General features: G+C 41.5%; 1 protein-coding gene across 2 annotated transcripts in view; it reads right to left on the bottom strand.

Annotated features, from left to right (window-relative positions):
* ZFYVE1 (zinc finger FYVE-type containing 1) overlaps positions 1–17,074 on the bottom strand; it is a 46,074-nt gene extending 29,000 nt beyond the window's left edge. For both annotated transcript variants that reach the window (XM_054567329.1, XM_054567328.1), the window contains exons 1-2: positions 16,858–17,074; positions 14,611–15,545 (exon numbers count right to left, since the gene is read on the bottom strand). In XM_054567329.1, coding sequence (XP_054423304.1) covers positions 14,611–15,123 — 513 coding nt within the window. In that variant the 5' untranslated portion in view covers positions 15,124–15,545; positions 16,858–17,074. The remainder of the gene's footprint in view (positions 1–14,610; positions 15,546–16,857) is intronic.
* Between the last annotated feature and the right edge of the window lie 796 nt (positions 17,075–17,870).

Genomic DNA, 17,870 nt, shown 5'->3' with positions numbered 1-17,870 from the left:
AGAATTCAGAGCGGTTTATGGTAGTGAAAAGTGTCCTGCAGTGAACCTCTGACCTAAGCAAGCATCAAAATGATGAGTCTCCCTCAAGAGATTCTTTCTTAGTCCTCAGAGAATCATCCAGGAAGAATGATCACATGTGCTTTGTTCTGAGGAGGCCTGGGAAGAGAAAAGCAAGAAAAGGGGTAGGAACTGAAGTGCCCTCAAAGGAGGAAAGTTCAACAGAACATAGTCAGAAATTACTGGTGTCAGAAACTCCAGAAATTAGACACCAAAGACAACAGAAAACGATCCCAAGGGAAGTAGCTCAGCATTGAGATCCTTTCAGTTCTGGCCTCTCTGGATAAAGAGGACCTAATCTATACTAACTACAATCATACCGTCCTTTAAATTTTTTGTAAAGATGTTCCTTGTGGCCAAGGGCAAAAATCAGCTCCTAACACAAAGCAATGGAGAGAACGAAAGGACGCTTGGTTGCTCTCACTCAAAACCTAACACACATAATAAATCCCACCCTGGAACCAGCAAATATTATTTTATAGCTCTCTATTGAGATTCTAAAACTATTCTAAGTCGATAGTTATTGTCAAAGTTAAGTTCCTCTTACTTTTCTGTGGTAGTCTCTGGTTTATTTTGCTTTCATTCCCTTTTTGGCTGTGTTCACGGGAAGAGACCAAACCCTAAGAAACCAACCAGATTCTCACTCTTACCAGAAGTGCGACCACTATCCATCCCAAAAGGAAACTATAACTTGATTATTTCATTTAATTAACACCATGTATTGAGCTTCACCTAGTGTCTGGCACTGTCCTGATGATGTTAGACCAGCACAGATACAGAACTTGGGTTACGGTTTCCTTCTTCAAGAGGAGGGAAGGAGGAAGCGGAAGGTGAGAGAACTCCTTGAAAAATCCAGACCCAGTTTCATCATGTTGAAAAGAACTCCAGGCAGCCCTGGCTGGTGTATCTCAGTGGGTTGGGCAACGTCATGCAAACCAAAAGGTTGCTGGTTTGGTTCCTAGTCAGGGCGCATGCCTGGGTCCCCAGCTGGGGGCCCGCCAATCAATGCTTCTCTCTCACATCAATGTTTATCTCCCTCTCTTCCTCCCTCCCTTCTTCTTTCTCTAAAAATAAGTAAAATAAAAAGAAAAGCATTCCAGGCAATGACTTAAGTCCATGACCTAATTTTCAAACAGGATTTTACTTAAACAATATCAAACAGATCAGTAGCCAGTCTAATTTTGAAGCCCAAATGATAAGGAGCCTCCATTCCAATAGCAAACCCCCTACAGCCAGAAAGTTCTTGTAAACCTGTTTCTCCAACCTAACGAGTTCAGAAAAATTCCTTTCATTATATCCCAAAAGAAGTATATATCTTTGTGTTTATCCATCTATGTATCAATAGTTTCATTTAAAAACACAATTGTTTCTTAATCAAGTGTTTTCTTAAGACAACTGAAGTCATGAGATTGGCTTAACAAATACACTGAGCACATTTGGTAAGGGCAGAGGTCACTTTCTTCCATTCCCATGTCCCCAAAGCGTTCCATGACTTGAGAGGCCAGCAATTCTCCTCCCATGTCTGGGAACTGCCCGTGGTGCTTCTGACGCGTGGACTCGCAGGCACTGCCTGACGTTCCCCTCCACCTCCAGCAGGAGAGAGGTTTCTAGATGGAGATGATCCACACAATGAATTCTTTAAAAAGTCATTTTCAGCTCCACAATCAGTATCTTTGACCTCACCTAACTCACCCGAGTTCAGCTCTCAATTTACATCTGAATAAAAGCTTTCCAAAGCAAAGCTGAATTCTGAGGGCTGACTGGAAATACTGCGTCATCCTCAAGACCCACATCATCCTCAAAGGGCTCTTCCTACAAGGAGCTTACGGATGGGAGGCAGGGCTTCCCTTTTAAGTGGCATGGCATACCTATATTTGGCCAGCTATAAAAACAGACATAAGGTCTAGTAAAAGCTCTGAGACTTAGCAATAAAAGCACCAGGCTAAGCAGAAGACAAGTGAGCTGGGTTCAAGTCCACCTCTCCCTGGAATACACCCGGGGCAATTTACTCAACCCTCCTCTTGCTCAAAGTCTTCATTCTCAACCCACTATCTTTATTCACATCAGCCTGGTTCTGAGCTTCCCGACTAGGACGTATTCCATGCTGGCAAGGGGTCTCGTCTCCATTGTTCGCCGCTGCAGCCCTAGCACAGGGTCTGACACGTAATAAGAAATCAATACACATTTGTTAAAATAAATGAACACATTACAGAATGTAGATGCTATATATCTCTGTGAGAGGGAATAGTGCAGTATTACCGTCAAGTGTTCACTCAACCAGCCTCTACCACTCACTGACTTTAAAGTAACCTTAAAGAAGTTATTGAACTCACCTGAACATCAGTTTTCTCGCTTGTAAAACGAGGATAACAACACAGTCTACTTCACAGGCTTGCTGTGAGTATTAAATGAGGTGATGCACACCGGGCACTCAGCACCACGGAGGCATGCAGTAAAGGCTGGAGAAGTGCTGACCGTAGTCATTGCTATAGTTGTCCTGCTTTGCCCTTAGGCCACAGTCAGTGCTGCCACCACAGAACTTCATTCCATTATCCCAAGTAAAAACCCTTCTGAGGGAAGGTTTCCGATAAATGCCTCCGTAAAGAATTAGGCATAATGGGACAGGGAAGATACTCAATATTTACCACTCCCTCCCTCAAAAGGATGTATCTTTTTCAATTTGGGGGGAAAAGCTGTCACAAGATTGCACAACACATACATTATATATAAGAAAGCATTCAGTATTCAAAAGAATGATGTGATATGATTCCAAGAATTATTACCACAGCAGACTCACTAAAGTGCTCTTCTCACAGTTTATGCTGAAGATCTTAATAGATGACACAGCCTGATAAGGAGATCTTTGGTGTCTGAGCCAGAGACTGAGAGGGGTCTGGTTTCTGTGCAATATGGAGTGAGATAGTGGAGCCCTGCTTAAGTAGCAATATAGCATACAACTATTTTAAAGTCAAATAACAATCTAACCCTTCCAGCAGTATCACCCTCCTCTGAATTGCCATAATATTCTCTCTATACTGCTCTGATATTATCCACCTTATTTCTATGCATTTGTCTTCTATTACCACTAGACTGTCCTTTCCCCAAGGGCAAACTCAGGGTCTCATTGCCAACTTTGTATCTTGCTCAGTTGTCAGGACATAGTAGGAACTCATTAAATGTTTGTTGAATTAATGACTTCATTAATGAATACATTAATTCGTCAATGTAATGAATTAATGATTACGTTCATTTATTCTCATTAGTGCATTTCATTCATTCAACAAATATCTGAGTACCTATTATGTGCGAAACACTGCCTAGATGTTGATGCACAGAAGAGGCAAAAATCACTGCCCAATGAAAATGTCCTAAAATCGACTGCAGTGATGGTTATATATCTGTGAATGCACTAAAAGCCATTGGACTGTACACTTTAAGTATGTAAATTGTATGGTATGTGAATTATATCTCAGTAAAGCTGTTTTTTTAAAGTAAATGCAACATTAAAAAGGACTGAGATACTAGTGGTTTTTTTAATTGTAAAAGTACTTTTCTGTAGTTCTGTATTTTCAATATTTTAACATGCTTGGTCTCTGTTATTTTTATAATTGCAAAAATAATAAAAGATATAAATAAAAAGACCAAAAATATCACAGTCCTCTGGGATGGTCTGCTTAACAGGTACAGGGTTTTCTTTTGGGATAATGAAATGTTTTAGAATTAGACAGATGTAGTGGCTGCACAATATTGTGACTAAATATCACTGAATTGTTCACTTTAAAATGGTTATGTGAATTACATCTCAATTTAAAAAAGAATCACTGCCTCATGGAGTTTACATTCTAATGGGGAAAAGAAAGACAACAGTCAAAACAATCAAAATATATGGTATACAAGATGTCCATCAACAAGTGAATGGATGAACAAATTTGGTATACCCATACAATAGAATACTACCCAGCAACAAAAAGAAATGAACTAAGACACGCAACAACATGAATGAGCCTCAAAAACATTATGCTGAGAGAAAAAAGCCAGTCACAAAACAGTACTGCATGACTGTATTTACATGAAACTCCAGGAAAATCAAGTCTATACTTTTAGAGAGTAGATCAGAGGTTGCTGGGGACTGACTTACCAGAGAGGCAAGAGAGGCTCCTGGCAGGGGATAGAAATGTTCTCTCTCTTGACTGTGGTGGAGGTGGTTACACAAGGATACATACATTTGCCGAAATTCATAGAACTACACTTACAATGTGTATAGGATATTATCTGTAAATTATACCACAAAAGAGTTGATTTTTAAAAGTCCATGTAATGTGGGCCCTGGCCAGGTGGCCCAGTTGGTTGGAGCGTTGTCCCATGCACCAAAAGGCTGCGGGTTTGATTCCTGGTCAGGGCACATACCAAGGCTGTGGGTTCAATCCCTGATCAGAAAGTGAACAGGAGACAACTGATCCATGATTCTCTCTCTCCCTCTCTCAAAATCAATAAAAATATCCTCAGGTGAGGATTAAAAAAAACAACTACATGTTATATCATGTACTTTTCTTTTTATGTCGTGTCAAATGGTGATAAGTGGTATAAAGAAAAATCAAGAGAAGGGACTACGACTACAAGGTGGGGCAGGGGTTTCTCTTGTAAATATGATGGTAAAGGAAGGCTGTACTTTACCACCAAAACCTTTTAAGGTCAATCCTTTTTTTAAAAAAAAGTAACAAACTCAACTTTCTGTGGAAACGAAAAGGAAGAAGAATGTCATGAACAATCCAAAACAGTATATAAGCCTAAAATCATTTCTATTTAGTTCTAGACAGAAACTCCCCCCGCCACAAAAATGTGGCAGATTTTTCAGAGAAATTATCAAACTAACAAGGTACATAAGTGACACTCAATAAATGTTTGACTGTTGTTGACTGACACATGTACATTGAATTGAGCTCTTTGAAAAACGTTATGAGAGATTACAGAAAACAGTTTAATCATATAGATGGCATATTCACCAGGCAGAAGCAATTGGGCTGAAAAATACAGCACTTTCCAGAATTACTCTATGATTGCTGAATGGCTCTCTTAACTTGAACCTGGTGTGTCTGTGACTACATGTCAGAACCAGGTTCTGTCAGTTCTTTTCAAGCATTCCACCATCTAGACTCAAATTCCCTGGGAAAGACAGCAGTAATCCAGTCACAAGCAGAAGGAAATCAGGAAGGGAAAAAAATTTCCAGAAGAGCCCTGGCTGGTGTGGCTCAGTGGATTGAGCACTGGCCTGAGAACCAAAACGTTGCCTGTTTGATTCCCAGTCAGAGCACATACCTGAGTGTCAGGCCAGGTTCCCAGCTGGGGGTGTGCGGGAGCAACCAATTGATTTCTCTCTTACACATTGATTGATGTTTCTCTCCCTCTCTTTCTCTCTCCCTTCCCCTCTCTCTAAAAGCAAATAAAATCTTTTAAAAAAATTTCCAGAAGCTACTAGAAAACAGAATCATCCTCCAGTGAAGTCAAGCCAGAGGTCAAGTGCTTATGTATTACTGGTATACAGACTCTTCAGCCCAAGAACACCAGCCACTACCAAGACAACCACATAAACAGTGTAAACAGAGCCTCTTAATTGTTGGCCGAAAGTCACTGGAAAAAGAGGCAAAATGAACAAAACATCCTCCAAGGAAGCATCCACCCTTTCCTGCCTCCAAAAGTCCCTCTGTGTCCCTTCCACAGGGCTTTCGAATTCTTGCCTGCAACTTACTAGAATCTTGCTTTCCTTCTTTTCTTCAGGATCTTATCCATCAGCTTTCCTCTGGTTTCCCATCACCAATCAAATGTGCTCAATACATTTTGCAGTTCTAACCCCAGACAGAGCGATCTCATGGGAGTTCCTCCCAAGCAAGTCTCCCCCGAAAAGGTGAGCCAGCCGTCAGAAGCCCTTCTGTGCTGCACAGCCTCCAGGATAAAGTCAAAGGAGATTCATCCACAGGGAAAATGTGTAAGGTTAACATAACAAGACATCTTCCTGTTATATTACCCCTGACTCAAAACGCCAAATGTTTGCCCAATTCCAGAAAAATCAATCATTTTAAAGAAGTGACAGACCAGAAGAAAATAGAATCACACAAACTGGAGGTAACTTGAAATAGTTAAAAATAGGTTCCCTGAAAAGCTGACTCACAGTGATTTTGATTGCTTATATGGGTCAAATTTTAAACAGCCCTGCACTAAACAAAACAGCCTTCCAGGTTAAATGCCAGGAGCCTGTTGTAACAGCCCAGGGCTGAGAAAGCTCAGAAGATGCAGAGCAGAGACTGGAGGCACACAATAGGAGCTCTTTCTTTCTTTCTTCTTCTTCTTCTTTTTTTTTTTTTGCCTGTCTGAGTCATCCTCAATCCTGTGTTTCCCAGTAACCCCATACAATGTCCTCCCCCCCACCATTATTACTAAACAAAAGGGGCTTTTACTTGGGTTTTCAGAAGTAAAAGACAGAAGTAGTGGAGGGAGCCTCTGCTACTGCTTCAATTATTATTATTTTGACAGACAGCTCCTAGGCAGATCTATGGCTTCTTACGGCTTTTTAAAATATGGCACCTAAGAACCAACAGTAAATATATTCATGTTCTGACCAGAACTTACCAAAGGGCTAACCAGCCACAGCATCAAAATTGGCCCAGACACTATAAGTCTTTGGCCATTTGAAGAGAAAAATGGGGAAGTCCCACAATTTGGAAGATTATGATCCCTCTGGCTCATGACCTATGGACCAAAATTAAATTAAGGTGTTTCTGCCAGCCTGTCTGAAACAGAGGGCCTGGAAACAGCAAGCTCCAGCAAGGTACCCTAGGCCAGGAAGCAGAGGACAGGGCCAAGGGGTCCCCAGCAGACGGGTCTGCGACAGGAGCACCAGCACAGCTGGTTTGTGATTCAGGTTTCCCATACACTCCGAAAACATCCTCTGCTATTTTCCATTCCTGGATCCCATTAAAATAATGTCTCTTTTAGCCAATTAAAAAAAAAAAAAAATGCCAAGTCCCAGTATTTTGAGCCACACTATTCTGGGACTGTAAACAAGTGAGACAGCCAAGCAACGTGATGGGTCTTCTTAAAGTAACGGTCTCAGTGAGATGAGGTCCACCACTGCCTTTGCTGAGGGAAGAACACAGAAGACTCTCTTGGCCTCCCGTGTCAGAGAGGGCCCATGGCTGTCAATTTCTAATTGGAGGAGGGCCTGTCTCAGTGGACATTTCTTAGCTTCTCACTGACCATTCGGGGCTCACTGGCTTCCTTAGCGCCCTGCATGTTCAGCATGAGGGGACTTAGCTTCAGGAGTTTTTTAGTGTGAGAAACTCCCTGGCTCTCCTAAAGTCCCAGTCAGGGGGTCAGTCAGTGGGAGGGGCAACCAGGTAAAATTTCTTGTCAGTTGGCTGCTATTCTGTTGGAAAGAGGACAGTTATAGCAAGTTGGTAGAAAAGAGACAAAGAGTAGAATGGGGTGATTATGAAAAAAAGAAAAACTTGTACGGGGTTTAAATAAATGTGTACATAAGAATGAAGAGAAAAATGACTTTGAACTTTGAATCTTTTTTTCTCTCTTATTAATAAACATTCCGATAAGATGTCTGATTCCTCACGAGACCTGACAGATAAGGAAAGACTATCCTCTTCCTCCCCTAACAACCCTAACTATTAGAACTTTATTCTTCTAACCTTTGGATTATTTGCAAACGGTGTTACCTCTAACTTTAAAAGATTATAGATGACTTGTCGGTGGATGGCATTATTGTTTACTTATTATGAGCTATAAAAAATGGATCCCTAGGTCCTTTGGTTTTCCTAGTTACAATTCCACTGAGGCCTAGAAAAATCAATGATTACAACCCAGAAAGTCTAACCATTTCACGAGAGAGGTTACAAAATATGCCAAAAGAAAATATTGCTTTCACCTAGATTACTCCTTTGGAGTGAATGGAACCAAAAGAGAGAGGAGAAAACTGGTGTATTGATTAAATGTTTCATTCCTGATATATTTTCCATCTCACTAGAATCCAGGTCTCCTATTTGACCAAACCTTCACCTGTTAGATCAGTTTCTCAATCTCAGCACTACTGACATTTTGCACCAGATAATTCTTTTTGTGGGGAGCTGCCCTATTCACTGTAAGATAATTAGCAGCACCATGGCCTCTACCCACTAGCCAGTAACACATCTCTCTCTACACCCCCCCCCCCATCTATGACAACCAAAGATGTCTCCAAACATTGCCAAATGCCTCCTAAGGAGGAAAAATCACTCCTGGTTGAGAATTATTTGTGTTAGATAACACCAAATGAGACTAATTTAGCTCTCTTTATTGAGCAAGTTCTTAAACACTTTTAGTTTTATCAATTCAATAAAATCTGAGGTATTAAAATAAGGTGTTGTTTGCACAAACCAAATGCCTAGGAGTCACCAAGGAGTTCTCTCATTCCCTCACCACTCCAGCCAATATATCAGCAGCATTCCTGTTTTACATCCAAACTTTGTCCCACATTCATTAATGTTTTTCCATTCCATCATGTCGATAACACCAAATCTAAGCCACCTCTCACCTCACCTTCTGCAATAGCCACCTGAGTGGTCTCTGCTTTCATTCTTGCCCCTCTATAATCAAAAACAATCTAGTCTTCACTACACTACACTACAGTCAAGAACCATCTCTTAAAAAGTTCCATCAGCCCTGGCTGGTGTGGCTCAGTGGATTGAGCGCCAGCCTGAGAACCAAAGGGTTGCCAGTTCACTGCCTAGTCAGGGCACAGGCTTGGGTTGCGGGCCAGGTCCCAACCGGTCAATGTATCGCTCACACATCAATGTTTCTCTCTCTATTTCTTCCTTCCTTCCCATCTCTCTAAAAATAAGTAAATAAAATTGTTAATTAAAAAAAAAAAGTTCTATAAGAGAAGGTGACTTTCTAGCATAAAGCAGACGGGTGTTTCCTGTTACTCTTGTAATCTATAGTTATTTCTATGGTCTACAAGCCCCATGTGATCTGGCACCTGCATAACCTCTTTCCTTACCACTCTACAACTCACTCCACATTGGCACACTCAAACACGCTGCCCCACCTTCTTTTTGTTCCCCTCTAGGAGTCTATTTGTCAGTAATATTAACCATCAGGTCTTTACTTAAAAGTCACCTCTGCAATAAAACCTTTCCTGACTGTCCTGCAAGAGCGGCCTCCAGATCACTCTTCCATAATAATACTCACTACATCTAAACCATCTTTTTATGTGTTTCACATGTGTGAACTGTGCTTTCCTCACTTAAATGCTAAGTTCTATGATAGCATGAACCAAGTCTTATTAACCATGTAAGTCTTATTAACCATGGAACCCAGAAAGTGCCCAGCACATAACATATGCTCAATAAATGTGATGAATTACTGAATGGCTTTGGCCAGCAGGCCACAAATGAATTTCAGACCAAAAGTCAGTCTTTCCTCAAATTTATCATTCTAATACACACTCAAATGACAAGGAAATAATAAAATTTTCACCTCTAAAAGGGAATTTTTGGTTGTTTTAGGTTTTCCAAAAGAAACCGAATACTTGAATCACACACAACAAATCTTAGGAGACTCTAGGTCATAGAAGTTGAGGAAATCACACATAACATTAATGCCTACAAGCTACTGCAATAATCCTTATGTATTAAACTGAAAATGATCAAAACCCACAAGAGCCTAGAATCAAGAAAAGAAAAACAAAGCTGGGGCCTAACTTATAGAAGCTTTACTGCTATGAGGAAGGAATTATTCAATGACAACAGTCACATTTATACAGAGCTATGCGTCATTTGATTCTTGCAGCAGCCATGAGGAACTGGTGAGCTGATGATGCTCTTGACTATCTGAAGCTTAATTAGAAAGTTTAAATTACTTCGTCAGAGGTAGCAGGAGTGTCACAAAGTAAGGATCTTTTTTTTTTTAAGATTTATTATTTATTTATTTTTAGAGAGAAGGGGAGGGAGGGAGAAAGAGAGGGAGAGAAGCATCAATAATTTGCCTCTCACATGTGCCCCAACCAGGGACTGAACCTACATCCCAGGCACGTACCCTGATAGGGAATCAAATCGGTGATGTTCAGGTTTGCAAGACGACGCCCAACCAACAGAGCCACACTGATCAGGACACAAAGCAAGGATCTTAGAGCCAGATACCTGTGTTCAAATCCTCTGCCACATACTGTAACTTGAGCTTGGCAAGTTACTGCATCCCTCTGTACTTCAACATCCTCATGTATAAAATACAGTGTTACAGATGGAATGTTTATACCCCCTCCAAAATTCGTATGTTAAAATCTAACCCGTCAGTGTGGTGGCATTAGCCAGGAGGGCCCTTTAGAGGTGATTAGGTATTAGGGTACCTAATGGGATATATTAGGGCCCTCATGAATGGGATTATATGGGTCCCTTATAAAAGAAACCCAAGAGAGCTCCCTTCTGCCATGTGAAGACAGCTCTCTGTGAACTAGGCCCTCATCAGACACTGAATCTGTTGGTGCCATAATCTTGAACTTCCCAGCCTCTAGAACTGTGAAAAATAAACTTGTGTTGTTTATAAACCACCCAATCTATGGTATTGTGTTACAGCTGCCCAAACTGAAGAAGACACACAACTCACTTCATTCATACTGTGTGATAAGATGAAGTTGCCCACTCCCACCAAAGATATCTGCATCCTAATCCTCAGAACCTGTAAATATGCTGCTTTACGTTAAATGTAATTGAATTAAGGACCTTGAGGTGGGGAAATTATGATGAATTATCCATGTGGATCCAGTGTAATCATAAAGATCCTTGTAAGAGGGAGGCAGGAGGGCTGCAGACGCAGGAGGCAATGGGACAACAGAAGAAGAGAGACAGAGAGGGATTGGAAGGTGTTATACTGCTGGCTTTGAAGTTGGGCCCAATTAGGGCCACAAACCAAAGAATGCAGGAGGCCTCTGGAAGCTGGAAAAGACAAGGAAACAAATTCTTCCCTCTAGAAGAAACATATCTGTATTGGCTCATTTTTAGAACTTCTTACTTACTTTAAGCAATAAGAAACAAATACACAGAGTTATCATTAGGACTTAATAAGCTCATACTTGTAAAGTACTAAGAGCGGGCCCTAACCCTAGGATAAGAGCTCTTTAAATTTTAGCTATTATGAACTAAGATCAGAACCCATGGAAGATTCACAGAAATACTGCAGAGGCTGAAAAAAATGAGGTTCAGAAATTTGGTAATATCAATCTAAATTTAAAATGCGAAAGATTCCACTTCTAAATAGATTTATAGGTTAGTCAATACATTCCTGTTTGTAGTAACTCAAATATCAATTAACAGCCTAAAATTATAGAAAAACCAGTGACCGAAATACTAAGCAGCCTTTAAATAATGAAACAGACCTCTACATACTGATGATGGAGGTTCTACAAGATATATCTTTTAGTGAAGAGCCAAGGACAGAACAGAAAGCATATTAGGTTTGATTTCTGTTGAAAAATTAAAAGGATACATACATACATAAGTATACATGAAATAAATGCTAGAAAATCATGCCATTACCTGTTAATGGTGATTGTTCTAAGAAAAGACTAAGGGTGTGCAGTTGGGGAGGAGCTATTGTTATTGAATGCCCTTTTATATTATTTTAGCGTTTGTTGTTTTGTTTTTTTTTTACTGGGAACATGTATAATACCCATTTTTTAAAAACTGAAGTTGAGATGTGACATCGCCAGTTAACCAAGTATTCATGCACTGATAACATGCCTACCACTGTACATTATACAGGGCATAAGACATAGTCCTGCTCTCTCAGAGTTTACAATCTAGCTAGCTGACCTCATAATCTAGATTTGTATCAAACGATCATTTAACTGTTTTAGACATTTACATTAGAAAACTGAACCAGATATTTTCTCAAAGTACCTTCCACTTATGACTCTAAGAGAACAAATCACAGCCTAAAATTAAAATGCTATGTCCAATATATTAGTCCCTACCAATGCTGCTTGCAATTACTAAACTATTATTTCCTGGGAAGTGGTCAGTGTTTACGAAGGAAGAAATCTTTACAAACAACCCAATTACATACACATTATACACTACAAGAAAAAAAATATGGACAGATACCATTTTGGGGTAGCTGGATTTACCTTCTTCATTATACTTCCTTTTATTTCCCCAGTTGTCTACTAAGGAACCTCTATCAATACTACAAAAAGTAAAAAGATACACATCCTCTTCCCCTCAAAAAGTACCCTTTTCCATGCCTACACAATATCCATGACGATTACTGGTTCCTCCCAAATCTTCCTCTCACTTTATGAAAGTGACAGCAATCTGAAATATGACTTTCCAAAGGCTGGCACTGAAAGAACTGGTGGCAGAATCAAGAAGAATCATTTAAAACTAAGTGCTCCGTTTACAAAATATTTAGTCCACATGTCACCCAATTAGAGCATAATTCACAATGAAGACATTATTGCTAACGAGGAAGGCAGAATCGGATCTGTGTCACTCTTCCATAACTGTATTAGTTCCTTTTAGCCACTAAAGTCTGTGTTACCAAAGTTTTTAGCTGACCGTGGAAGTACGGTAGTTCCCCTTTATCCATGGTTTTGCCTTCCACTTTTAGTTACTCACCATCAGTCGTGGTCTAAAAATACTAAATGGAAAATTCCAGCCCTAGTTGGTTTGGCTCAGTGGATTGAGCACCAGCCTGTGAACCAAAAGGTTGCTGGTTTGATTCCCAGTCAGAGCACATGCCTGGGTTGTAATCCAGGTCGCCAGTTGGGGGCGTGTGAGAGCCAATGGATCTCTCACACAACAATATTTCTCTCCCTCTCTGTCTCCCTCCCTTTCCCTCTCTAAAAATAAATAAATAAAATATTTTAAAGAATAAAGAGAAAATTCCAGAAATAAACAATTCATAAGTTTTAAATTGTGCGCTGTTCTGGGTAGTGTGATGAAATTTCTCACCATCCCGCTCCATCCCACCTGGGACATGAATCGTTGCTTTGCCCAGAGTATCCACGCTATACATACAGTACAGTAAGATATTTTGAGAGGGACCACATTCATATACCTCTTTTTATATTATATTGTAATAGTTGTTCTACTTTATTACTAGTTATTGTTGTTAATCTCTTACGGGGCCTAATTTACAAATTAAATTTTATCATAAGAAGAAACACTGTGTATAGAGTCCAGTACTATCTGTAGTTTCAGGCATCCACTGGAGGTTTTGGAATGTATACTCCATGGATAAGAGGGGGACTAACGTACATAGGAATCATGATGCAATTCATTTCCATTAGCTTATCCAAGAAAGAAAAATACAGAGATGAAAATACTTAGTGGGTAATTGCAAAGTTTTTCAAACAGTTAACTTACATAGGTTACACCTACAATCTAGAGACTCGAGGAGTCATCACTGATAAAAGTACAAGGTCAGCCCTGGCTGGTGTGGCTCAGTGGATTGGGTGCTGGTCTGGGAACTAAAAGGTCCCAGGTTTGATTCCCAGTCAGGAAACATGCTTGGGTTGCCAGCCAGGTCCCCAGTTGGGGGTGTGCAAGAGGCAACTGATCAATGTATCTCATGTAGATGTTTCTCTTTTTCCCTCCCTTCCCCTCTCTCTAAAAATAAATAAATAAAATCTTAAAAAAAAAAAGATAAATAAAAATAAAAGTCTGGATCAGTGTACCATAAATACTGACACAAAACAGCAGACAGGTAGTGGACACTATGTGCTGGGTCCTATGATATGTCCTTTCCATTCCTAATTTCTTTGAATCCTCAACTAAACTATGAAGCAGAAATGAAACTGAGGCACGGAGCTTAGAGAACTTGCCCACGATTCTGCAGCCAGTAAGTGCTGCAACCAAGATATGTGAATTCAAGCAGTCTTCACTTGAAAGTATAGACCTTATACTACCTTCTCTGGAAAGTATAAACATTATACTACCCCTTCCCCAGTCACCCCTAGCTGTCACACACTATCCTCTCCCCAACTCAAACCAAATGTTCTCTAGGCCTCCTGTAATCCCAGGTGCCCTCATTGGCTTTTACTGATCAGAAGCCTGCACAGGAAAATAAGAAGAGTCCATCTGAAAAGAATACTATCCTTGTCAAATGCCACTTTTTAAAGACCTGCCTTTCAAAATCAAGACAGGAGGTTTATAACTTACTGCCTAGCACTCCCATGGGACTCGCTGTCAGTGTTTCTTTCCCTACACATGCACAGTCCCTCATCATTCACATTTATTCACAACTTGCCAAAGTGCTCTCATTCAGAAAACTGTTCTAAATCGGTTCTTTCTAATAATAACATCAGCTACAATATACTGAACTAAGGTTCGGAGAGGTAAAGAAATTCAGCACAAGGTCACACTGCTGGTAACTAAACCTGACACCTTGCAATTTAAGCTTTCAGGGGTCTTGCTTTTAATGATTAAAATCTGGGCTCCTCCTGGACTTTCCTTTTGAGAGCTACCTTCCACCAACAGATCTGCCCCACTACCACATGAATCCCCAAGTGCCTACCTGAATTTCTTCATTTTCATCTACTAGGAGGAAACTCACAACCTTCTCAGTCATCTTCTTCCTCTTGGTCTCCTCATCCATTTCTTCTTCTTCCAGTAACTCCTGGACCTTAGTGACATGGTACACAGTAACGGGGTGCCTCCTTTTGTTACCGCCAGAATGGGTCCTCTTCTGGCACTCCAGGCACAAGTTGATTTTACAGGTCTGGCACCTCACGGCGGCCCGCTGCCTAACACCTGGCGAATGCCCATTGGGACCCTTACAGGGGTCACAGTAAGGGATGTGGCCAGGTTTGAGTCTTATCCGCTCGTGGTTTCTCAGGCGCTCCTGCCGATGGAGCTCCTCCTCGCAGCGGAGACACTGCAGACTGCAGCACTCATCGCACTCAAAGACGGCTTCGTCAGTCCCGCTGCAGGCGTAACTTTCCTGGCACATCAGCCCTGGATTCAGGCCCTTCTGTACTGAGGATGTCTGAGCACTCATACTCAGATTGGTAAGGAAATCACCCACCATAAAAGTCACTGGGCTTTCCCCAGTAGTGAATACAAAGGCGTTGAGACTGAAGACTGCACAGAAAATACCACAGGGTTCTTTCTGAACACCTTAGACACACACACACAAACACACAACTTGGTGTCCCATTAGAATTCTTCACACAATCACAAATGTTTGAATTTTTTATATTCTGCCTCCAAAACTCCCGTATCAGCAGCAATGTTGATTTGGTTTGATGGTTTCATCCTCCATAAAGTGCAGACCAATACGTGGTCAGAATTAACTTGGAAGGGTCTTTTATGGCTGTCTGAGAGAGATCTGATGGGTTCACTGAGGTGGACTCATGCATTAGGCCTCAAGCACAAGGTTCTGGTAATGAAAGAGAGTGGTCAGAAGCTTTTCAATATAATCCAACCTCAAGTCAATATTTCAAGGGATACCTAGAATAGAGGAAGGAAAAAATTTTCACTCATCTAAAATCACTAGTGCACCTTGAAAAACAAGATTGTGATTAAATACAACACCAAACCTCCTGTTAGAAATCTCATTCTTGCTTGTAAAATTTACACGGGCTTGTTCTGATCCTAGCAATTTCTTCTCAAAATCAGGGTCAAGGGTCCTCTACCTCTAGGCCCAAGGCATTTCAGAGGCTTTGCTACTCCCCAGACTGAAATTCTCTGTTCAGTTATGAAATTCAGAATAAAAATCACTAAGCAAAAAGTCCTTGGAAGTACAACATTCTGCACCCCCACGTGCACTGCACAACTGGGAGAGGTAGAGAAAAAAGCCTGTGAAAAGTTTTTTGAAAATGATAGTAACAATAAACTTTAGCTGCATCAAAGTCCTAGAGTTGTTTCAACTCTAGACAGATGACTATTAATGACGCTAAACCTCGAAACAAAAGTCACCATTTCATGCTTGAAAACAATAAAAAATAACTACTATACTTCCTTTGTCTCTTCTCTAACTGAAAAAAAAAGTGGGGGGGGAAGCAACAGGACACAGAATTCCTCCACTTGGGCCCACCGAAAAGACAGACCTCCAGTGAGTTGAAACAATTTTTCTCTTTGTTACTCAGAAACTTAAAAATAACTAAAAGAAGAAAAAAAAACTGGGCCAGGACAGGGGTTTTGTCACTTCTACAATTATATTCCTAACTCCCCTTAACTTTGACACCCATTCTAATGCCCCAACAAAGTGCAAAGGCCTCCTTGCAGATGTTCCCTACTCCTCCTCCACGGTAATCAATCTATCAATCTTATTTTTAGATAAACAAGGAAGGCAAGGGAGTGACTAGGAGACCTTATTTACACCCTAACCTCAGACGTGCCCAACCAGCTCCCACACGGAAACAAAAATCAAAACCTGTCACAGTTGAGAAAAATATAAAATCAGCCTTCAAAAGAACACCTCACCGCCCGCCAGGAAAAGCAAACAATCTGCCCACTCTGCCCCCTACACCTCGACATCTCTCTCCAGTCGGAGATCCCTCACCCGTCCTTCCTCCCAGGCAACACCACCACAACCCGAGTGGTAGGAGCAGAGTCTAAGAACAAAGAAGGTCCCCCAAAATCCCCCACAAGCGCTGGCAGGGGCCAGAGCCAAATCCATTGTTTATGCCACCCCACCCCCACCACAGCCGCACCCGCCACCCCCCCTCCTTTCGGGGGCAGCCGGAGCTCCACGACTATCGCTGGCCCTGCACAGGGCCGTGCCCTTCCCTCCCCGCCCGCAGTGGCCTGGGGACCCCACCACGGAGCAGATCGGCCGCGGCCAGGCGGCGTCTGGGGACCGCGGGGCGCCGGTGGGGGCGGGGGCTGTTCCTCAGGGCACCGGTGGATCCATCCTCATCTCCATCTCCGCCCCCCTCCTCTTTCGCTGCCTCCCGGGCTTCCTCCTCTCCGGTTGTCAGTTGGGATCAGCTGATCAGAGTGAACTTCACCCAGCTTAGACTAACAGGAAGGCGTGAGCGGTGCAGTCCAGGGAGGGACGAGAGGGAGAGGGTGGAGCCTGACACTGACGAAGGCGGAGAAAGGTACGCATAGCTTCCTGGGAAATGTAGTTCTCCTGAGGCGCATCTTTCCCCACACACCGGAAGTGAAGGCCCTGAGGAACTACAACTCCCAGTACGAAGAGACAGCTCTTGCGAGGAGGCGGTGCAGGCCAGCCAACAAACGTTTCGGGAGTTGGAGTATTTGCATTGACTGTGGTTTTTGCTGGTTTCAGAGCGTTCTTTTGGCAGTGGCCTAGAAAGAATGGCATTAAATTAGATAACGGATGTAATGTGTAGTATAGGGGAGGGAATTATAATTCAAGTAACCCCTATTGCCCACCATTCCTTCAGAAATGTGTAAAAGCAGGCAGCCTCCACTTCCCCAATTTTACCTTGTACAAACTAGGAAAAAACCAGAAAGACTTGATAAGAGAATATAAGTACTCCTGTGTGTGTTTTGTTTTCCTTTTACGGGTATTCGCCGAGCCAACCATTAATTTTTTTCCTACCTTTTATTTTTCTGACCTTTACTTAACACCGTTTCTGAATTTTAAATCATTTCTAAGTTAAACGGGGTGCACGAGGTATTTTCAGATAAGCTTTTAAGCTACAGTGCAGGCTAATGGTTAACAGGGTTATCTGGCTTTACGTAAAAGTCCATATATTTGTTTAATGTTGTCAGTTTTGGGTTTTTTTGTTTGTTTGCTTGAATCGTGAAACAACACTGCAAGAAAGTCTGATGTAATGAAAAGAGCAGTGATCTAAGATGCCA

Source organism: Pteronotus mesoamericanus, unplaced genomic scaffold (genome assembly GCF_021234165.1).
Source record: "Pteronotus mesoamericanus isolate MK-2021 breed Mesoamerican mustached bat unplaced genomic scaffold, CSHL_Meso_final contig_182, whole genome shotgun sequence".
NCBI lineage: Eukaryota > Metazoa > Chordata > Mammalia > Chiroptera > Mormoopidae > Pteronotus > Pteronotus mesoamericanus.
This window is presented reverse-complemented; position numbering and strand designations above follow the sequence as displayed.